The sequence below is a fragment of the Grus americana genome, chromosome 5 (assembly GCF_028858705.1).
Source record: "Grus americana isolate bGruAme1 chromosome 5, bGruAme1.mat, whole genome shotgun sequence".
In the NCBI taxonomy this organism is placed as follows: domain Eukaryota; kingdom Metazoa; phylum Chordata; class Aves; order Gruiformes; family Gruidae; genus Grus; species Grus americana.
The window spans coordinates 28,314,006-28,335,819 of NC_072856.1; the positions used below are offsets into that span (position 1 = coordinate 28,314,006).

At 43.2% G+C, this 21,814-nt stretch overlaps 1 protein-coding gene across 2 annotated transcripts in view; it reads right to left on the minus strand.

Moving 5' to 3' along the window:
• The window catches only part of LOC129207431 (transmembrane protein 263-like), a 207,765-nt gene that overhangs the window by 58,913 nt on the left and 127,038 nt on the right, over positions 1-21,814 (minus strand). The window contains exon 3 of one of the 2 annotated variants that reach the window (XM_054828348.1): positions 19,803-19,922. The exons of the other annotated variant lie outside the window; for it this stretch is intronic. Coding sequence (XP_054684323.1) covers positions 19,803-19,922 — 120 coding nt within the window. The remainder of the gene's footprint in view (positions 1-19,802; positions 19,923-21,814) is intronic. 2 annotated transcript variants of the gene reach the window in all.

The following is a 21,814-nucleotide window of genomic DNA, read 5'->3' on the forward strand; positions in this document are numbered from 1 at the left end:
AGACCACAGTTTCCCTTGCAGTTCCCAGCATTACCCTCAGACAGCTATAGAGTCTGCTGGTTCTTCCAGGGGCCCTGACACTGAATGCCAACATCAGCCTGCTCCCGCAGCCCCTCCTCCTCTTCAAGTGATTTTGAAGGAGTCTCTGCCTTGGAAACGAGACTCCAGAAAGAAAGAGCTGGGTCCAAAAGTTGCATGCCATGCAAACGCAGGGACAGACACTCACGTGTGCCTGCCTTCCCAGGAAAGGCTTTAGCTAGGGGACAGGACAGTCTTGTGGCCAGTGGAGATTTGCAGGAGTATGAAACACAGATCTGTGTGTCCTTATCTACAGATAAGGTTGACGTGTTGCCTGGTAATATTGTGCTGGACTGGATCGCAGATGCATTCAAGTGGCAGAGTGGAGGCTTAGGTAAACAAGGTGATAGGTGCTCTTTCAGCAAGCAAACCCCCCAGAGCCCACGAGAAGGTAGGCTATGCTCTAGCCAGAGAAACAGATGGCTTCTCTCCACCCAAATATTCTCTTCTTCATCCCCAGTGTGATCTCTGTGCCTCCACAGGCCACGCGCATGTCAGAACAAACCTTCTGCCTTTTTAGTAGCCAGGAAATATGGTGTTGCTTTTATCTTTCAGCACAAATTCCAAAGGGAGACAGGCAAAAGGGAGGTGCTGGGAGAGACAACATTTTGACAGTGTGCAATAATAAAAAAATGACAGAAGCCACAGACAGAGGAGCAAAGAGCCTCCCTGCTTCCCATGCACAATGATAGATGAAAGGGAATGGATGACGGATCAGGCAACAGGCAGGCTGCATGCAGAACAGACATTGCACAGCCTCGTTCCACTGGGACCACCAAGTTTTGATGAGTACGCATGCAGTTGCTACATCGGTCCCTTGCTTTTCCTGAATTCTTAGCTAGCACGAATGAGGACAGTTGTACTTTTTCCGATGTTACCGTAAAAGGTAGCAATCTAGCTTTAAATTACCTATGCTGTGACCATTTCTTCATTTGGGCGAGCTGACTGATGTTCTGGAGAAAGCAATCCCACTGCCCCCCTCACAAAGTGGGTCATTAATTAAGGATCTTCCACTCTCCAGACTGTACCTGCGAAGTGGCCAAGTGATTTTTCTGCAGGGCAATATTCCGCACAGTGACCCATTAAACCTACTTAGCCAGAACAGACTAAGTAGCAGTTGGAACTTACAAATGGAGCAAGACCTCCAAGGATTTTGGGGGTGGCAGAGGAAAATCCTAGCATCTGTCAGCTGAGATCCACTGCTCCATTTATGTTTCACAGCTGCCCAGTAACTTCTATGAACCAGCACAGAAAATATGAAACAGCAGTTGAGAGATCCGATCCAGTCCAGTTCTCAGGAGATGGCATCGACATCTCATTACTCTTTATCTCATGTGGTCATTCAACACTCTCTTATCTGTAGCTGACATTTCAGCAGAAAGGCCAAGGATGAAACTGGCCTACTCTTCCTCCCACTTAAGGAAACCCTTCACTACACAGCAAAGGCGGAAGATCATGGGGCTGGTACAATTACATCCACCTGCTGCCATCGGTGCTGCACAACTATATTTTTGGTGGGTCGGTTCCTTCTCTCTCAAAACATCTTTGTGCTGCTTTGGAAAGAGGAGAAGGAAAGAAGGTTTCAGGACTGGGAAGGGATCATGTGAGGGTTAGTTATCCCACCAGGGATTACTCGTTCATTCTTAACCCAGTTAACTGGCTGCTCTTTGGAAGCAACCACCCCAACTCATCCCTCCTCCCAGATGTGCTGTCCCTCAAGCCCTTCCCCTTTTCCTGCATCCCGCTCTCCTCCTGTGAGCACTGTCAATATTCTCCTCTCCAGTGCCTGTGACCTTAAACTTCGCTAACTTTTCTCCTTCTCTTCTTCCACTCCATATTCATACTGTTACCAGGCCTTTTCTTCTTCCTGATGAAAACAGTATCCCGGCCAGAGCCTTCTGTCACAATAAACGCTGTTTTCTGAAGCCCCGTGGGAAAGATGGGATCATTACATGCCAGGACACGTGCTCAGTCCATCATTATGCAAGTCAGTGCTGGAGCCATTTTGTTTCAATTTGCTTCTCTTCAGGGCCCAAGGATCTGCTCGCTCATTATACTAAATGAGGTGGTTTCCCAGCTTGAAAGTGCATTTTTAAAAATCTTACTCTGCTTAATGATTCTTTTTGTTAATTTTAAATAGATTTTTAGAATCATTCTTTCTGCTGATAAAGGACCCACAGCAGTGGAAACTGTGTTTGGAGCTTCTGCTCCATGTAATGCATTCTTAATGACTCGAATATTTATCTGGAGGAACTCTATAGGTGAGATATATTTCATGCTCCTGATTAACACAGAACTTCACTCGGCACAGGAACTGTGCAAACTTTTTACTTACAGGGAGCGATGAATTACAGACGTCGTGTAGAGCACCAGAATTCAAACTCATACCTACACAGCTTTGCAAGAGGTATCACAGGTGACAGGTCTATTGCTCAGGATCTGGCTGTGAGGGAAATAAAACCTCAGAGATCACTTCTTAAAGGTCACCAGGTGCAAGTCTGTTCGGTCTGCTGATGTGTACTGATAGGGCATAGGTGTCCAGGGAGAGTCCGGCTGCTGACACCGGCCAAACGCCTCCCCCACACTTGGCTCCTTCCAGAAGAAAGTCATATATAGATGTGCCAGCCCATGTCTTTTCCTTAGAGTTGCCTTCAGCAATGGCAGGGATCGTTCTGCGCTGGCAGGGGGTTGTTTCAGTAGATCCCTCTGCTGCTCAGCCATCCCTCGCAAGGACCACGGGCCAGAGACACAACCACAGCTCAGCACGCAAGAGCCCAAATGGCCTCAAAGGAGCTGTTTCCTCAGACCTGCTTTTTAGGATGAGGCTAGGTTAAGAGGAAAGCTAATAAATTGCAGGAGCAATGGAGCTTCCTTCATGTTACCTGATGTCACTCAGCTCTCCTCAGAAGAGCTTGTGCTGTACGCTCCATTCTAGAGGGCCACAGACTGCAGGACACGAACTGCTGGGACGCTAGTTGTTGCACATACAGAAGGAGGCACTGGAGACACGCTCCTCTTTGCGAATGGGGTTGAATATTATTGATAGTTCAGTCATATAAAAAATGGATTTTGAACTGGCGAAAGATGCAGGAAGACAGTCCACATATTGAGGTGTTTCTCCCATCGTTATCTTAATTTTTCTCATCTGCTTCCTTGTTGCATTCACGTGATGGGTTTCATCTTAGAACACAGACAAGCTCTTTGGACCAGAAACTGTGTCTTATCATGAGCGTGCAAAGCACGCACCACAACAGGCTCCTGAATGTCCTGGAGCCTGCAGGTTCTACCTGGTACAAGCAATAAAATCACAAAAAATGGACAAATCTGAAATAGCATCACACCCCACTAGCATACATCCAGAAGACAAAGACCTCAGCACCAAGATACTCCCCTTTTCCACCACAGTCACAGGCTCCCTGGGGGGATGAAAAGTTGGGAACTCCATGGGAATTGATGTATTACAAATGCTTAAGAGCCCAGGAAATGCTGAAATCAAAGTGAAGTAGTGAGTACAAGAGAGAGGTCTTCCGAGAGACTCTAAAATTGCACGCTACTGACACAATATTCAATTAATATGCAATATTGTTTAAATAGTACATTCAGTGAATATTTGTCACCACTGAATAACCATATGTTCAACAAACAGCAAAAAATATTTGTACCCCTTCAGATTTTAATGGGAGGTTAGTAGGGCGATAATTCTCTCTTGGACAGCTAATTTAATCCTTGGACTAACAAGTGTTCAGCTCACTTTTCAAGGTCTGTACTTCTACCAACGCTGTCTGTTTTTACATATGAAACCAGAGTAATAGTTCAAATTATTTACTCTTCCTTTCAAAGACGACTGCATTTTAGAAAGGGTTGAAGTACAGGAGTGCACTAAGGAGCAACGGAATAAGTCACCTTGTTGAAATTGCATGGCTGACAATATTCCTGGGGAGTTGTTGTCCACTGCAGAGCGGAACCTACAATTTGTACCCCAAAACCATACCATATAAGGCTGGATTTCCTATTGATTGCTTTTGATAGCAACGCTAAGCACAGAAGCTAAGCTGCAATAGTTGGTTAATTTTATTAAGCTTGGGTACTGAAAAGCCCTGAAGACATCTAAAGTGGACTTTAATATTTTTGTTTAACAATTTGCATCCCTTACTGTCTCTCTTAATGTGTTTGTGCCTGTTTAATCTTCTGTAAACTCTTATCTCTGTCCTTCTGATGTATACAAAGTACATTTGAGGAGGGCAGCAAACAGAAATGGGAATTCTTGGTAAACAAAATTTGACACATCCCTTGAAGGAAACATGTTTATTGCCCATGCTGTGCTCTGAGAGCACCACACTATATTGTGCAAGTGGGGGTTCACAGTGCAGACACCAAGCCAGAGTACAGCAAAAGCCCCACGTTAAAGTCTGCCTCAGGCAAGTGTTTATTATTGCATGATACACCTCTGAAAAATACCGATGCAAAAGATGTTATCAGTTTTGCCACATGTTCAGTTTTTCAAAGTCAATTCCATTGTCTAAGCAAAACCTGGCACGTTTCTGGCTGTTGTCATGTGAATTTGCACTTCATAGAGTAAGGGGAAAGAAAATCATTTTGTTACTTTGATGAAGACGCCTTGCACGTTTTGACAAACTCAAGTCCCTCCAGGGTGCTTACTGGCCATGAAGCTCTTTCATATCTCATTCATTATCGGAGAGAGACAGGAAAATAATTCCTCATTTCTCTTGCGTATGAGTAAATTAGTGAAAACCACAGAGACTCAGTTTCATTAAAAGTGATGGAGTGAGACTGGCTGCAGCCGCTGCACAGTGGGGACCGGGCTGAGCTGACTCAGTGCAGTCTGCCCAGCAAATGTAGGAAAAAAAGATTAGCTAGAAATTTCTCTATTGAAGCACTAACTGCTTACTGCAGCCAAATTCCAAGACAGCTTGATGCTGTAAAACCTGAACTCTGAGCCCTCAACTCAAAAACTAGTTGAACGCCTCATGTTCCTCAGCTCCATCACTCCATAGATTTTAGATCTCCATATGCTAGACTTGCGTTTCCCTACTAATTTCAAACCAATGCTATTACCATCACCTACCATTATAGTTTCTACTAAGTGACAGCCAATGGGTAATACTTCTGATGAATCTTTCCTCATGAGTTTGCCAGGGGAAGAAAAAGTCCCCAAACCCCAAAATCCTGGGGGTTAACTTCAAGCCTAGCTGTCTCATATTACAAAGCAAGGAAACTCTTGAGATGCAAGGGAAGCAGGACAAGCCATTTGAACACCAGTTAAGCCAAACCTCTATCATTCTGCTGAAAACTTGCCTAAAACCTTCTGCTCTTCCTGAGATTTTCATTGTTGCTGTGTAGCCCCAGCTAGATCAACAGCATCTCAAGAAACAAGAATGAAGATGCTGCTGGCGGATGACATTCCTGCCTGAACAGAGTGGCAGGAGTGCCACTACCTGCTGAGGTTTTGTGTAGATTACAGTCCAACTGGTGGTTTTCACTGGTGATGCTCACAAGAGCAGGATAATGCAGGTGGCTGGCATGAAATAAAACCTTATCTTACAATTATATGCGAATGTCCTGAAATCCACATGGAGAAGAATCAGAGTGAACCGTGGTTAGAGCAGCAGCCTTTAATTTCAGAAGTAGGGCAGTAAGGGAGGAGGAGTAATTGGGATCACTCTACTCTACACCATAATGTCTTCATACCAGCAGACAGCGTGATGCATACCAGCCTCATCACGATGTTCAGCCTGCAAGTCATGCTCTAAGCTCTCTGCTGGCAGTAACTGATTATCTGGCAGTATGTTCAAGAGAAGCCTAGAACTGGCAATAGAGCGACTGCTGCAGTCTGCGACTTAAGCACACCCTGATTTCTAAATGAGGCATGCTACCTACCTGTGTTATGTTTGACTCAATCTACTGCTCCAAGTGCCTCCATTTTATACCTTTTTCTTCCTAGCCCCTGCTGACCTCAAAGATGGCAAAAGAAACACCTTTAATCAAAATTAAGCCATTGGCAAGTTATTTATTAAAGTGTAAGTCCTGATTCTTGTGATGAGTTAAAAATCCATGTGGCTCAGCTTGTCGTAAGATCCCCAACCAGGTGACATAACCCTGTTTGGATGACTTAACACATCTGACTTCTAGCTCTACTTAGCTCAAATTTCCAGAAAATCTGTGTTCCTACTGAGCATGATAATATACTGCACATGCTCCTTTCCCAATGTTTTCTCTCCGAGAAAGCTCTCATCCTCTTGTAAGCTATTCTCTGGTGAGCACTATCACCTCGTAAAGCTCACATCTCACAGGCTCTGGACTCACAGGCATTTCACAAATTACTGGATCAGATATGTGAAAATGTGAGATTTTGGGGCATCCAGCATACAACTCACCCATCTAGGTCCTGTTACCAGGGTATCCAGACACCTGGGTCATATGTATTATTCTGCTGGGCTCACATCTGCGGGAAGCAGGAAATAACATGCATACTGAGCTGTGTGCAAATTTAATCCTTAGAAGAACACAAGGAATGGAAACACAGTCAGAGGAGAACAATGCAGGCATATGGTCATCACCTTGTCTTTTTACACAACTCGGCAAATCGACCAGCCAGCCTCTGAGGTGGAAGGGTAAGAAAATACATCCTGAAGCATCTTGTTGCTACTGGACATCGCAAGGGAGAAGGCAGTACCTTTTTCTATCTATGGCGGAATTATGAACATTTTTCTCACTGAAAACTGTAGCAGGCACAAAGTTTCTGGTGAAAATAATTCAAACCACCCCTTCTCCAAGATGACTGATAAGACAACAGTACCCTGCAGTTGACATGCAAGTGGGTTGGGATAGCATGGGGAGGGAAGAACAGCTGCTCTCCGACAAGGCTGCCAACAAAACAACGCCAACTGCAGATAAGTCATCTCAAACTACCAGATACTTAAAGCCACAAAGGCTAAAAAAGCTTATTTGCAGGTGGGGAGACAGAACAGCGCATGATGTGGAAGGTATGATGCTGCCCACAATGTGTCCACGAATATACCTTTGGTCCATGCAATGTCGTGCAACTCCCAGAGACACTACGCGTCCTACTATGAAATACATTACTTTGAGCTGCACAACCCCAAAACCTCCTTTATTTCACAGCCCATTGCCAGTGTTCTTCAGTGCAGAAAGTTAGTCCGTGTGAGTTACTCTCTCATCAGTACCCAGGAAATATATAGGCTGCACTTACATTTCATGTTTGGGAAGAAATACTAATACTATGCTGAAATGCAACCCTTCACCATTAGCAAAAGTAGTTTTGTCGAATAGTGTTGTCATAAAACAGCTGCTATGTTCCTCTTGAGAGGCAGCTATACCTCCGCAGTGGGAAACTTGGCTCCCACACAGTCAGCAAGACTGTGGCCTTGCTCCAAAGTGCGGCGGTGTCCTTCTGAGGCAGGTCTAGGGCAACGTGGAACCGTTCTGGTGATTCAGGGCAAGGTCCCCAAGGGAAAAAGCATTTTATTTCGGGCCTAGGTATGACCAACACCCTCCTCTTGGAGCTTGTGGGCAGACAAAAATAGGTGTGCAGAGCTGGGGCCACAGGTTTCCCCTCGCCCAAGCAGCTCTCCTCTGCACTACAAAAAGACACCAATATTTCATGGGGGGAAGCAATGGGTCTGACTGACCCTGTCTCGCCACAAATCAAATATGAAGTAGGAAAGGAGAGATAGGAAAGAGGGGAAAATAAGAGCAACGTTTAACACTTTTAGGCACTTGCTCTTTGCACGAAAGAGTTGGTAAAGGATGGGGTTTCCCCCTTTTTGCTCCTGTTAGAAGGAAAGCAAAAAACCCCAAACCTGTTTTGAAGCAGTTGGATTCAGTGACTGTACCCCACCTCCAGTATAATCCACCAGGAGTATGGTGATGGCAAAGGGCTCTGAGCCACTGTTGGAAAGCTGCTATTTAACCACCTAACCAGGACTCCGCTTTTCGTTTCCTTACTTTTGCAGGCTTGTGTTAGATGCATGTGTAGCATCATTCTGCTTCACAAGTAAGGTCTGTACTTGAAACTTCTGCTTTATTTACTTATTTGAAGTGCTTAGCCTCTGAGAAAGCCTTCATACACCACACAGACCAAACATCTCATCTTTCTTTGTTATAGCAGAACATTTAACAGAGAGGCATAGTGTGTGAAGGAGGAAATCTTGTGTTTGCCAGTTCATACAAATGACCCATTCATCTTGTCTGTTTCCAACCCTCCAGCACTTAAGTTTATATACAATGCACACAAACAAAAGATGATCCTAAATCCAGCAGAAAAAAAATTATATATACACCGTGGCCAATTTACTCAAGATGCACTTCTGAGGGATCCTCACAGACGGGGGCAATGTATCTTTGTAAATTCTCTGGTCAATAATGAAAACCAGGACTGCTAAGAAATACATAATTCAGCCTTAACCCAAACTCAGTGACTTCATATTAAACTTTTATAAAGAAAAAAGCCAAACAACAATTACAGAGAAACATTTGCGAACACAAGAACTAAATCTATGTGTAATCTGTCCCTGGCTAGTCACCTTCTTTCAAAAGGGAAAAAATACATCCCAATTAAAACTCCCTTCAGCGTACAACTGTAACCATGGCACTGCTACCACAAGGCATCCGGTTTCAGCAAGCTTCCCAGCTGCTGGCTCGTTCTGCATCAACTGGGATGCAGGGAGTTTCCCCTCAGTCACTTGCACAGGACCACATGCTGGCAGGGTCAGGGTTAAATCAAAAGATTTTTCTGATTCCAGCTATTTGTTTTCACCAAAGCTTCAATACTTTCACTCTAAAACCTGAAAATATCAATTCAGTTCTGGAAGAATAGAAGCACAGAGCATCTGCAATGCAGACTCAGGCAGACTTCAGATAGGGTGGATGACCACGAAGGGATGCAAAGTCTCCCATTTAAGAAGCCAAGTCATTTCACTGTGAGCAGGGAAGGCAGAACAAAGTAGTCACTGTATGACCAAGACTATACAAGATTGCTTTATTCCTGTTTGTGTTGAGGTAGTCACTTGTTTAAAACCACTACCTCAAGTATTTCAAAAGCCCAGTGACCTCACCTAGCTAGTTGGAGTCAGTCTGTGGAAAACTCATTCACAACTCTCCTGACAGTCCTCCAAACACAAATCCTGCTGGGATGAAGAAAGGGAATACTGATCCTTCCTCCCCCTTTTCTGCACCTGATTCTGCTCCCCATTATTTCATATCAATACCTTTTCAATCTCAGTCACTCCTGCTCTGCGAGAATCTTTGTGCTGATGCACAAAGCACAACGAATGCCAAGCCAGAAGTACAGCAGTAAAGCCACTAACTTCCCATCTGCAGGATCCAGACAATATCAGCTACTGTCTACCTGTTTGTGTACTGGCTTCCATGCAGTGGCTTGTTTACAATTCCTCCTCAAGGGCCAGTGAGCCAAAGAAAATGTCTTTAATGCAGTTCTGCTGCAGTATTAGCCCTTCGCCTGTGGCTGACACAATTCTCATGATCACAGTTACTTTTCTGTTACGGCTGAGATGAAGCATCGTGTTGTCATCAGAGCTCAAAGACCCACAAACTCACCCTGAGAGTCTTTCACATGAACCTCACCCAGCGTCTGGGGACCATAAACAAACTTGCATTGAAGTACAAGTTGTAAGAATTAAAACTCGTTATTTCTGTTCAAGCTCATACAGACATTTTCCAATCAAAATATCTCAAACCAACATGTACTTGTCTAGCGAAGGTCTTACCTAATGTTTTTCCCAGTAAAACTAAGGGGAGAAAATCCCTCTCTAGACATTCTTATTTCAGCATAAGAGTCATTTTTATTTGACGTCAATTAAGTAAGTATTAAAATGTGCCTTCATACATGAATAAAAAGGAAGAGAGCTGAGGGATAATTGACCACGTGCAAGAAGCTGGGGAGAACACAGATGGGGACAACCAATTTGGACAAGACGGTCAGCATATTGAGATAAATAATACCTCCCATTGTTACACAGGAATGTCCCCGGCTATGCTAGGAACAGCGATGCAGAAATCTGCACATAGGTATTTACTCTCCACGGCTGGGAGAGGATGACAATGGGTTGAGAATAAAGCAGTAGGATACCAGGAAAGCTCAGTCCTGGTCAGATGATTTTTTTAAAAGAAAGACCAGGGCATGAACAGTCATGCCCAGTGGTTAGGATCAATGGCTGCAACTGGATGCAGGACAAGGACAGGAACTGAACTAGAAAGCAAGGTCAGAAGTCAGAACATAAGTTGAGGGACAGAAGAAGCTTTAGAACAATAGTCAAAAGTTTAGCTATTAAGCTGAGGAGCCACTGTAAATTCAGCCTTCATTAATCACGGAAATCAATCACCCAATGTACCCATCCACAGCTACCACTGTTCAACTAAAAGCCTAACTAAAAGCTTATCTTGAAACTGCTTCAAGTCTCAGCTGAGGGACAACTAGTTTTAAGGCCAGTGACCCCTGTCATTGTTCAAAAGGCAAAAATAATTCACTTATTGTGAGGGGAAGGAAGGGGGGTGGTTTGATGGGCATGTTACACTTGGCTTTATAAGAAACTGGTTGCAGTTCTTTGATCCTGTTTATTTTTCTGTTAGGTGGTGGCTACAGATGCCAATCTTCCAAGCCTGTAGGGAGTGGGTGCAGCTAGGGAAAAACATGTTACTTGATTTACCAGTGCACTCTATATGGGAAATTAATGGGTGACTCTGAGTTTAGAAAAATTTAACAGGGAAAAATGTAACTGATTTTTTTAAATGTAACTGATTTATTTTTTTTTTTTTAAAGAAGGAGGTGGAGGGGGTGGTAATAGATTTGGAAGACACATGCGGTCTTCAGGGAAGCATGAAGACTCAGCTGTCAACAAGCACGAATTCAGGGGGTTGCATGCAGAAAATGGGTGCACCCACAATGCTCGAGGGCACGTGAACTGAGGCGGCTGACTCGACAGCTGTGCAAGTATCTTCCACAGCTACAACGAAAATTCTCATTCTTGGAGTGAGACACATTCTCCTGGTGCAGTAGCTCTCTGAAAACCCAATTACACTGGCCCCCGGTCTGATCCATATTAGGTATGCCTCAGCGACAGACCAGCTTGGCAATAACTCTATCTGCAAGAACTCTCATTGGAAGAGTGAGCCCCCAGCAGCAAAAACAATCAAAAAGCAGGCAGAGGCAAGGCTAATCCATTTAAGCAAGACTAAAATAGCCTTTATTATTAATAATAATAAAAAATAGGCTTAACTAGTGATGCTAGAAATTATCTGTGTCGGTCAGGCAAAGCACAGACCATGCAGCTACTGAGTGTAATCAGATCTGTGGGGAAAGAGGGAAGAAAAAGGAGAATGGGGACTGAGGGGACTTGGAAAAAGGCAACACACTATCAGCTGAGTCTCTCTCAGCTTTTCATTGGCTTCACCCCATCAACTCAGAAATCAAAGAGCTTCAAGCATCAGACATTTGCGTCTGCTCCATCTTCATCACAGCCAGACACAGCCCTGCGATTAAAAGAATGGAGAAATAAGGAGCTTACGGATTCACTTTCCCCAGTTGATGCAGTGAGTCACTGCACCGAGGTATCGATCCACAGGTCTGGCCTCTGCCGATAACTACACGCCACAGGGGTTAATTTAACTCCCCACCACCTGGCACTGCCTCAGACACTTTGCAGAGAACAGTTATAAATTATATAGCCCTCCAAAGGCGGAAAGCAGGAGAGCATTTTTTCAGCACTTTTCCTTTGTTATCCGTCCTCCTGCAACCGGATCTGCTTTGCTGCTTCCAAGTCTCATTTGTTTTCTTCCTGAAATTATATTGCAGTCATCTACTGAAGCACAAACATCCCACAGGACACTGTAAATTAAGAGTCACAGAAAGGAAAAAGGCTAAAAAAGAGTACCCTTCCAAAGCAGAGGGTTATTTTATATAACATACGGGTGTGCAGACATGCATGCACATACAGACCAGGGAAAGCAATTTCTGCAAGGAAGTTTTAAGTAAACACACAACTAATCTTCATCTTAAAGAAATGCTGGTGATTTTACAAATAGCAGTACCTTCGAAGAGTGTAACAGTGATAATTGGAAGGATATGCTCACAGTTTTTGATAGTGATAGCTCCTCCACCTCAATATGGCAATGGTGTACAGCAACAGGGCAATTTAGAAACAAAAGATGGAAGTCTCCTCATTTTAAAATTTCCTTTGTCCAGTCCTAAACCTGTGCCTGGTTTACTGATAACAAACCCTTTAAGCTGTAACAAACAGGGATGAAATTTAGTACTGCTCAATCCTTGCAAGTTTGTCAATCGTATCAAATAGATGTCTGAGTTTTACAGATGCTCACTGTGGTATCTCTCAGCAAAATTTCTGGTGAATATAATCCCATGGGAGAACTGAATTGAAAATCTGACTACCTATTAAACTCTATGCTCCTAAAACATTAACCACCAGATTTATGTTCCTGATCCCTCCTAAAATCCCATCTCTTCCATTCAGCCTATGTACGAGCAACTGCACAAATCCCACTGATATCCCAGTATGTTTCTGAATCTAGGTAAACATTTCTCCTGGATATTACACAGTACAGCAACTGTTAGCACCTCTTTCAGTTGTGGCAAGGTATGAGCTGTTAAGTTGATACATGGACAAGAAAGTTTTCCTCTTGAAGGCTGGGGGGTGTCCAAACCTTAATTACTTTCCAGGGAAACAGAACTTTGTGTTTGGTTGCCTTTTTTTTAAAAACAAAAACCAAAAACAACCCACCCACAAATCAAACTCAGCCCATGTGTCTTCCCTTTACTGGCAGTGATCACCAAATCCTTAACCAAGTCATTGTGCCTTCAGGTATTTCTGCGGTTTAGGACATCCTCCTATTCCTGTTTCCTTGGTACTCGGATAAGAGCTCCAGCTTAAAAACTGAGAATTAAAATTGCCAGATACTGGTATTTCAAATGAGTATTTTTGGCTGTTGAAATGTTTGGGTTAGAAGTATTAGAAAATGAAATTCTGTTTTATGCACTGGCTGAAAGAGATGCTGTTAGCGCTGCCACAGAGGCTTAGCTCAGAGTACGGAAATTCCCGTGTTCCTGAATCAGCAAGAGATCGTCTAGCCTTCTCCTCCATCTCTGACAGTAGTCAACACCAGAAAGTTTAAATGAAGGTGCAAAAACACACTGGAGCAGACTATTAAAGAATAAATTCTCCCTTTCCCCTACTCCTTTAATTTCAAGTGCTGTGCAGTTTTCTTAAAGAGATGAAATTCTTTCTTTACCATGCACACAGGTAACTAACTATGCCTGCCGGAAAGGGAGAACAAGACTTTTATCCGATAAAGAGTGACTACTGCTCTCCAGACTCTGCTGAGCTAATTAAATATGGCTTGTTTCGCTTAGAGTATATCTGCAATTAAGGGAAACTTAAGCAAGTTAAGCCAAATTAAGTACAGGTGTAAGTTTAAGGTGCATTAACTAAGGAACCCCTGTACAGATGTTTTCAGTCAGAAGTAAAAGGGGTCTGAGCAAGCTAACGAGAACTCAGAGCAATTTATTTCTCAAGGAGAGTGTTGAAGGGGTTTAGTGAGCTCTGAGATATCTGAAATTCAACTCTTTCATTAACTTGGTTTCACTTAACCGAGTATTTCTGTGTAGACAGGCCTGTAAAATCCGTACATGACAGTCCCAAATGAAGCTCTAGCGGTCACTCCAGCCCTCGTGATTCTCCTGGACACGGCACGTGAACAAATGGAGGAGAAGCCTAATTAATCTTTGCATCTAATTTTGTCTGATCTTACACAGGTACTAGCTTGTTTGGGGCCGAGTATTTGTCAGCAGCAGAGAGAGGAGATACATACCTCAGCTTGAGATTTTGGCAGTCTTCTGCGTATAAGCACATGTAAGATGCAGCATAACAGCCCTTTCATTTCATCTCATTCTTTTCCGTGATGCTTTTAGAAACCAAAGCAGGACATTTGTGCATTCCGTGATTATAATTTTATTGACAGAAGAAGATATAATAGTTACATCTAATGTATCCCTAAGGGTTGATAATTGGATGTAGACTGTATTCTGGGATGGGAAATCTGACATAAATGCATCTAAATCTCTGAAATAGACTGGAATGTGATGGGCCGGAAGGTAGAGGTGGGAGAATGATGCATCAGGTTTGAATATAACATGCACTTTCATTTCATCATTCCCAGCAAAATTTAATGGTTACATTCATCCGCTGTCCCACTACAGTCTCCCCTTAAAAGTATATAGCAAACAAACAAACAGAGGGAATGACGACTGCAAAAAAAAAAAAAAAAAAAAAAAAAGCCGCAATTTCTACCAGTACATGAAAAGTATTAGCTTATCAACTCAGTCTCATGCACAACCACTGCTTTCTGAGCCTGGACTACAAACCAAAACATTAAAACATTATCCCTCTCGCTTTGAAGCATTTCATTAGGCATCAGCAGCAACTGGCAGTATCGTGGGTCAGACATGCAGCTGCTTTTTCCTGGTCGGTGGAAAGCTGCAGAGCATGTACGCACATAAGGGCAAGAGAGACACGTCTACCACCCGATGGTTTGATTCACGGACTACTGCTAAAGGTCTTTTGCATGAACACACTGAACTCCTGGGAAACCAAGTACTTTTCTTTTTTAATTGACTGCAGGACGAAGTTAGGATGTGTAACACTGGGGGTGAACGGAGCAATATGAGACATAAAGGCATAGTAAAGTATCACTGGGGACTCAAGGAAAGACCCAGCCCCTTGGAATGGGAAGCATTATCCTCTCAGATGTACAAGAATGGTTTGATTTAATTTCTCAGTACCTTAATTGGTACTATGCAGAGATGAGAGCTAAACTAGCTTTAACCAGTTATCCTGCGTATTAAAAGCTGTGCAGCTGCATTTAACACCAAGATCCTTATGGGGAAAGTCACCAATGCTCTTTGCAGGACAAGCACATGCTCACCTGTCAGAATACTGAAGGAAAGCCTACAGAAGTCAACAGTCATCCAGATGGCAACATGTGTCATGTCTCCAGGTGAGTGGCAATGGTTTATTCATCCCACGCCACTTGAAGATTTCATACATTCTCCTGTTCCCTCTCTGAACGAAACCACAAAGCTTTTCACGTTTTGCTCCAAGAAAGACTGAGCAAAAAAGCCCCCATCTAAAAGCTGCCAAGTCATCAGGTAGGACTCTCACCTAGTATGGGAAAAATGAAGTTCAAGCCCTGGTCTTAATTCAGGGAGAGGAAGAAGCTGAAGTCTGATCTCTTACATCTCAAGTGACAGTACTGAACATGGGAGGGAGCTTCTTGAGTTTTACTTGAAATTCCTTCCTGGAAACAGGATACTCTTCCCATGAAAGTTTCCATACTGCAAACCTTTCTCTTTTGACAAACCGTCATTTCCTGAGTATTTAATTTTCTCAAAACGCCTTCAGGTAGCTTCAGGTACGAGACTTTTGAAATGGCCTGCTGCAGTCCCTATTTCACTATCAGAGACGCTGCTCGGGGAACTTTACCCACCAGACTAAGAAGCAGCCTACAGCAAGTGTAAGAAAAATCAGGTGCGAGGACAAGTGCAAAGCTGTGATCTAGCAAATAAAACCGGAAGTTAATTTGGTTTTCAATTCAAGGGATTTAAGACAGAGGCATGTTTCTTCTGTTTCAGCAGAACATCTATCACCACATTTGCCACAACTCTCGCAAACCAATATATTACAGCACAGTTAAGAGAAGTGCTTGTGCTTCGCTGTCCAAAATGTTCCTATTTATAGCATTAATACTGACAGGTTTAGGTGATTCCTAGTGTACAGGTTTGTTTTTCTTTACAGTATATTACTCAGTGTTTTTCAGCCCTTTGCAATTTACAGACCCCTGAAGGCATTTTCCAGGCAGGGTGCAGAACCTTATAAGCAAGCCTAAGTCCACGGGCAAATGATTTTTCTTAGTTGCTTTTAACAGACCCCCCTGCCCCCCAAAGTAGCACACGGGTCCCCAGGGGCCTGCCGATTGCAGCTTGGAGGCTGCTGCTCTGCTGTAGCAAGGCAGTTCACGGGATGATTACAGAGAACTCAGCACTAGTACGATGCTGGTATAGAACGCTATACATCTCTACCAAGTTCAAGAAAACCTGTAAGAGCACAGCAGAGAAGGCAGCCAGAAATCTTCTTAAATATTGTAGTTCTGGAATTGTAGCTCTGGAAATAGGTATAAGTTACAAAATTAATAAATATCAAGGAGTGTGACAATTAGAGCACCTGCTGTTCTGCAGATGGAAAATTCTCATAGTAATGACTTGTCAAGCTAGCTAGGTTTCTTCCTACAAAAGCTTAAGCTAGAAAGATTCAGCTAAACAAAGAAGCATAGGAGCTGAGGTCTGAATGAAGCATCGCCTCCGCTTTGGAGAAACTGAACAACATGCACAGATAATAACAGCATTAGAAAGCTGCTGCCACCTATAGTTAACCGTCAGCTTTATTCACCTAGATCCCAGTTAGAAGGAGGCGGCAGCTGCCTAATTGGCTCATACAGTAAGTGAAGGTGAGCCAAAGCATTTTCCCAGTTAATACACACCTACTCCTTATTATCAAAGCAGCTTGTCAACATGCCTACAAAATAATGTCATAGGAAGAGAGCAGAGGTTAATCTGTAAAAGGTGCACGACAGCTGATGAAGACCCACAGTTCCTGTCTCTGCCAGCCAGTCCATACAAAGCAGGTCAGCAGTTCCACTGGGAGGATTACGCTCAGGCTGGCTGAGGGGCAATGAAATAGACTGTCTCCAAAATTGCTGTAATCAACTTTGGCTAAGGAAAAAGCAACTCTAGGGCTGCTCAGGCATGCAAGAGCTACAAGACCACATCAGGACAAGAAAAAGAATAGGAGCAGGCAGCACACAAAGCATGCCTAGAGCCTGAGCTGGGAGTCTCAATCAGTGCCTCCAAAGACAAAGTAATAAAAAAGAAAAGCCACCAAAAAGCCAAATCACTTTAATTTGCTCTGAACAGCTACAATTGTCATAAAAAGGAAATCCAGGTGAAGTACAAAAATGACCAAACTTCAAACCAATGTATTGTATCGAGGAGGGAGGAGACGTTTCAGAGGGAAGCTGGTAGGGGAAACAAAATTGGAAGAGAACCACTCAGGCGAAAAGTGCTGACTCCGCTTCCAAGCAGCTTCTGGCAGAACGTCCACCTGGTCCCAAATCCTTTGGCATTTTATTGTGAGACATGGAAGAAGAAAAGGCAATTCTTAACTGTTGGACATACAGTAAGAGATTATTTTAAAAGACAAAAAGATCAAGAAGAAGGAAAGCGAGAGGAGTTCAGGAGAGCCCAGTGCTGCTGAAGAATCAGCTGCTTGCTCGCCCTTCACCTTTGATGATCTCTCATTAAACCTCCCTGGACAGACCGTTTGCCGCAGGTACCTTCAGCTGCACCAGGCTGATGTTTGCCCAGCACCTACCCGAACCCAGCGATTGCCAGTGCCAATGGAAGAAAGACCTAGTGATCTTCTGCACGCACCATTTGCCTACTTGATTGTCACTGCTCGTTCAAGCTTTGTCTTTCCTACACTACCCCGTATTTCACCTGTCAGAACAGGGGAGGGATCCGATTAGCCTCTAGATGCAGTTTAAGCAATAAGGGCACGGTAGACTGGATTTCTGGGCAGGGAAAGGCCACCTTGGGTACTATGACAAGGTATTCACCAGCTGATAGTGTAGATTAAGGAAGAACCTGTCTCTTTTAGCTCTTCAGTGTGTATGCAGCTCCCATTAGCATTAATGCAAGCTGCGTATGGGCACCGAGAGTCTGCCAAACAAGTGACAAACAGCAGCTTTTCATTCAGCATACATGAGCAGAAAAGGGGCACAAGACACTGAGCCATCTATTGCAAGCACCTGACAACTATTTAAGCATTGAGTCAAATCCAGGAGTTTTATATAACAAAACGACATAGAAAACATTCACTGAGAAAGCTACAGAATATGGTACACACTCTACAACTTTGCAGCGTGTTTCTGCATGGAGGGGACAGTTCCAAAAAGATTATAAATATGCATGATAATATACATAAATAATAAAAAACCTCAAACTATGGCTTTTTTTTTTTTTTCCCCCCCTCTCTCAGAGAGCGAGATTGCCCAGGGCATAAATCCTCAGAAGTCTGAACAGGCTTAAGCTAAGCCAAGTTCTCATGCAACTAATAAAAATGTTCCATTTTCTCCTCCAAGCACAGAATATTCAATTTTTTAGCCTATACATTAGGTATAAATCTGGAATAAAGCTTCGACCATTGCCAAAAGAAGCCAACAAAAACCAAAGCAAAGGTTATGGAATGACTCCCCATCTTTGACCTGCCATAGAGACACAGACATTATAAAACAAAACATGAATTCTTCAGTCTCTAAGATGAGGAAAAAGTTTAAAACTATTGTATTTCCAAGCGCAGCCTTTCACAGGAAACGCCACTCCCTCTACTAGAAGGTTTGAGCATCCATAGCACAACTTGACATCAGTGGAAATTTGTAGGGGCCATCAGCTAGACGATCAACGTCGAGCACTATCATCTAGAACCCAAAAACCAGAAGCAGCCAAAACAACGCTTTGTCCATTTTGGGCCTTGCAGGTGCCTGGGCTATTCTTAATGATTTTATGTACAATTTCCACCCCTGTCCCCTAGCCTGGGGCTGGGAGAGAATGTTACCAATTAAAGGAGCAAAATTGCAGTGGTTCTATGCTGCAAAAAGACACATTACTACTAACATCTACAGGTTTATGCTAAACAGAAAAATATTTCCTCAAATTATAGTAACAGTAATAATAATAATACGATGCTGTGTAAGTTTATTGAAAACAATACATTCTACAAAGCCCTAGAGAGCTTGTTAAATATTTACCAAAAAAGAATATTTAGTATTTAATAAGACACTAAAGATTAATGGAAATAAAAAGTAATAGGCATTTTTCTGATGCTTCCAAACATTAATCCAGTCAAATCATGTCCTTCTATCTGAGATACCAGAAATGCTGCTCAGTAATGGGACATCCAAGATGTTCAAAATTGTTGCAAGGCAAGCACTGTTAATTTTTTCAGCAATTCATAATTATTTTAACAGTGGTTAAAGTTAATTGAAACAAGTTCTTAATAAACAGTAATAGATTTACCTTCCCACCCTCAGGGGCTGTTGGGAGGATTAGGTGATATTTGCTCACAGCTTTCAAGTTGGAAATGCTGTATGAACACAATTATAATATTCTTACAGAACCATTCTTTAGCAGCTTACTCTTGTCTGTAATTAGATGTGGTGATCAGATTATATTTTATATTACACTGCCATTTTCCTTTATCAACATACAGCAAGTGGCTCCAGAGGGCACCTATGGCCCTTTAATGACTTCACTGTTTTTCAGCTAACGACCATCGTACAGACTAATCGTATCCAAAAAGAAAATGAAGTAACGTGCAGGTACACACACAGCAAAAAGCACGATGCTTCCCTTCTTCCACTGACTGGACTTTGAGAAATTAGCTAATGATAATGGTTTAATAATGAAACAGATGCTCAATGTCGCTTGGCTGCTTTATGCACGAATAGCCCCGTAGGAAACTTCCCACCCTCGTTCACTCCAAAAGCACACACAAGTGAACTTGGTGGCAGATTGCAGAGCAACCTGCCCTTTTATTTCTCACCTCCTGGAAGTGACAGGCTGCGTCTCACAAGTTCTCGCCATACATTTTCTCTACACGGTCCTCCCTCAAATGGAATCAGGAGGCTTATTTCTGATGGAGACTGGCAATCACCTATCAGTACTATAATAATGGGAAGGAAACAAGTTAAAAAAAAACAACAAAAAAACAAAAACGACATTTGGACTGGTCTTTGTTGTGTACTGCAGGATACAGTCTCAGAAATCATATTCTCACTGCCTGTTCTATGTCCTGAACTGAAACAATCTAGCAGGAGAGGAAAGGTTCATGAGAGAGACAGCAGCAGCAAAATTACATGAGGTTTGTGCCTTTGGAGAAGATGGGTTCAGTGCTGATTGCTCATGCGGGATGAAGCCAGTATAGCCGCTCTTGTATTAGTTGCTTGGGGTCATATGCTTCCACCTGCAAAATTGCTGCCCACGGATACAGCACGACGCAGAATCTCTTGCCGTGGAGAGGCCAGCGAGAGTTTGAAATGGCATCCCATCACTAGCCTGTATGCAGCTAAATTGTCCTTGCATAGCCTACATCGTTCAGTGTCGAGCTGTATTTGGCTGTAGAGGCTTTAACCAACACACACAAAATCTATCAGGGGAAGATAAGAAGGATGTGCCTCTTTTTTTTTTTTTTTTTTCTTTCTTTTCTTCCCCTCTCCTCCCTCCCAGGCTCCAAAATACATACACACCCTGCATCACAAGATAAGAAGGCCAATCTGCAATATGTAAAAATGAGAAGGAGCTTCATATTCTGTTGTATACAAATCCCTGAAGATCATGTGGGTGGGATTCACATAAAACCTCTCTGCTTGTATCATCTTTAACAAAATCCAACTGCCAATGCTTTAACACAACAGCAAAAAACTTAAACATTTCTGAGACAGCTCAAATAATAGCCTTGCAGGCTGAATGCGATAGATCCTCTATTCTGATTCTACACCTCTCCTCTCTCGGTCACACTAGGAATGCAAGAGGGAGGCTGCAGGATATCCATTTCCAACCATCAATAAATAAGTGAAGTCTACTTCAATTCCCCTAAAACAATCAGCTACAAAAGATTAAAAATAGTAAACATTTGATGCTACCATGACAGGTCCAAGAGAGGAACTGAACACAGTTCAGATAAACTGTTTATCTTTCTGGAAGACCTTCCCTGATGCAGGGAGTCAACATCACCAGTATCTGCAAACATGGTGGTCCAGGGTAGAGCTAGGTTTTAGATGAGGCTACAGAGCAGTCCATACCAGCCATGTTTCTCTAGTTTTAAGTTTACAGACTCTCAGGAAAGCCGACACCGCTCATTTCCAGGTTTCCTGCTAACTCTCCAACTAAGACTAGAAAAAACATTCTGCACCATTGCTGTTGCAACCCAACACACGGTTTGGAATGTGTCACTCCTGCAGACATTTTTAGTCCTGGGCCAAATGGTGTGGTCACAATTTACATCCACTCTCCCTAATGCAGAGCTCTAAACAGGGTTTTTCCAGCCTTAAATCAGTGTCAGCCCATTACTAAGGCAGCGTATAGCAGTCAGGAAGTTAATGGATTTAAAGGGCGGAGGTATTGATGGCTGTGAAGTGGAAACTATTTATCCTGTAAATACTGTAACAGCTAAGACAGCTCATCTCATTACAATTTATTTGTTTCAAACGCTAGTGTAGGGAAGGGCTGGCAGCTGCAGGTTTTGTTACCGGAAGAGACGGGGGACAAAACTGCCGCAGGAGTCTGCTGCTTGCAGGCATGGCTGTTGGGGGCGAGCTACGGCAGGGAATCTGTACTTGCACCTTTTGTCCCTGTTATTCGGAGAAGGTCCCCTGGTTAACACACACACACAAATGTATCTCCAGGTCTGCTCTCCAAGCTGCGCTGTCTGGCTTTCTGCACGCACCGTTCCTGTCCTGGCTTTAGCTGAGAGGGTTGATTTTCTTCATAGTAGCTAGTGTGGGGCTATGTTTTGGATTTGTGCTGGAGACAGTGTTGATAATATAGAGAGAAATT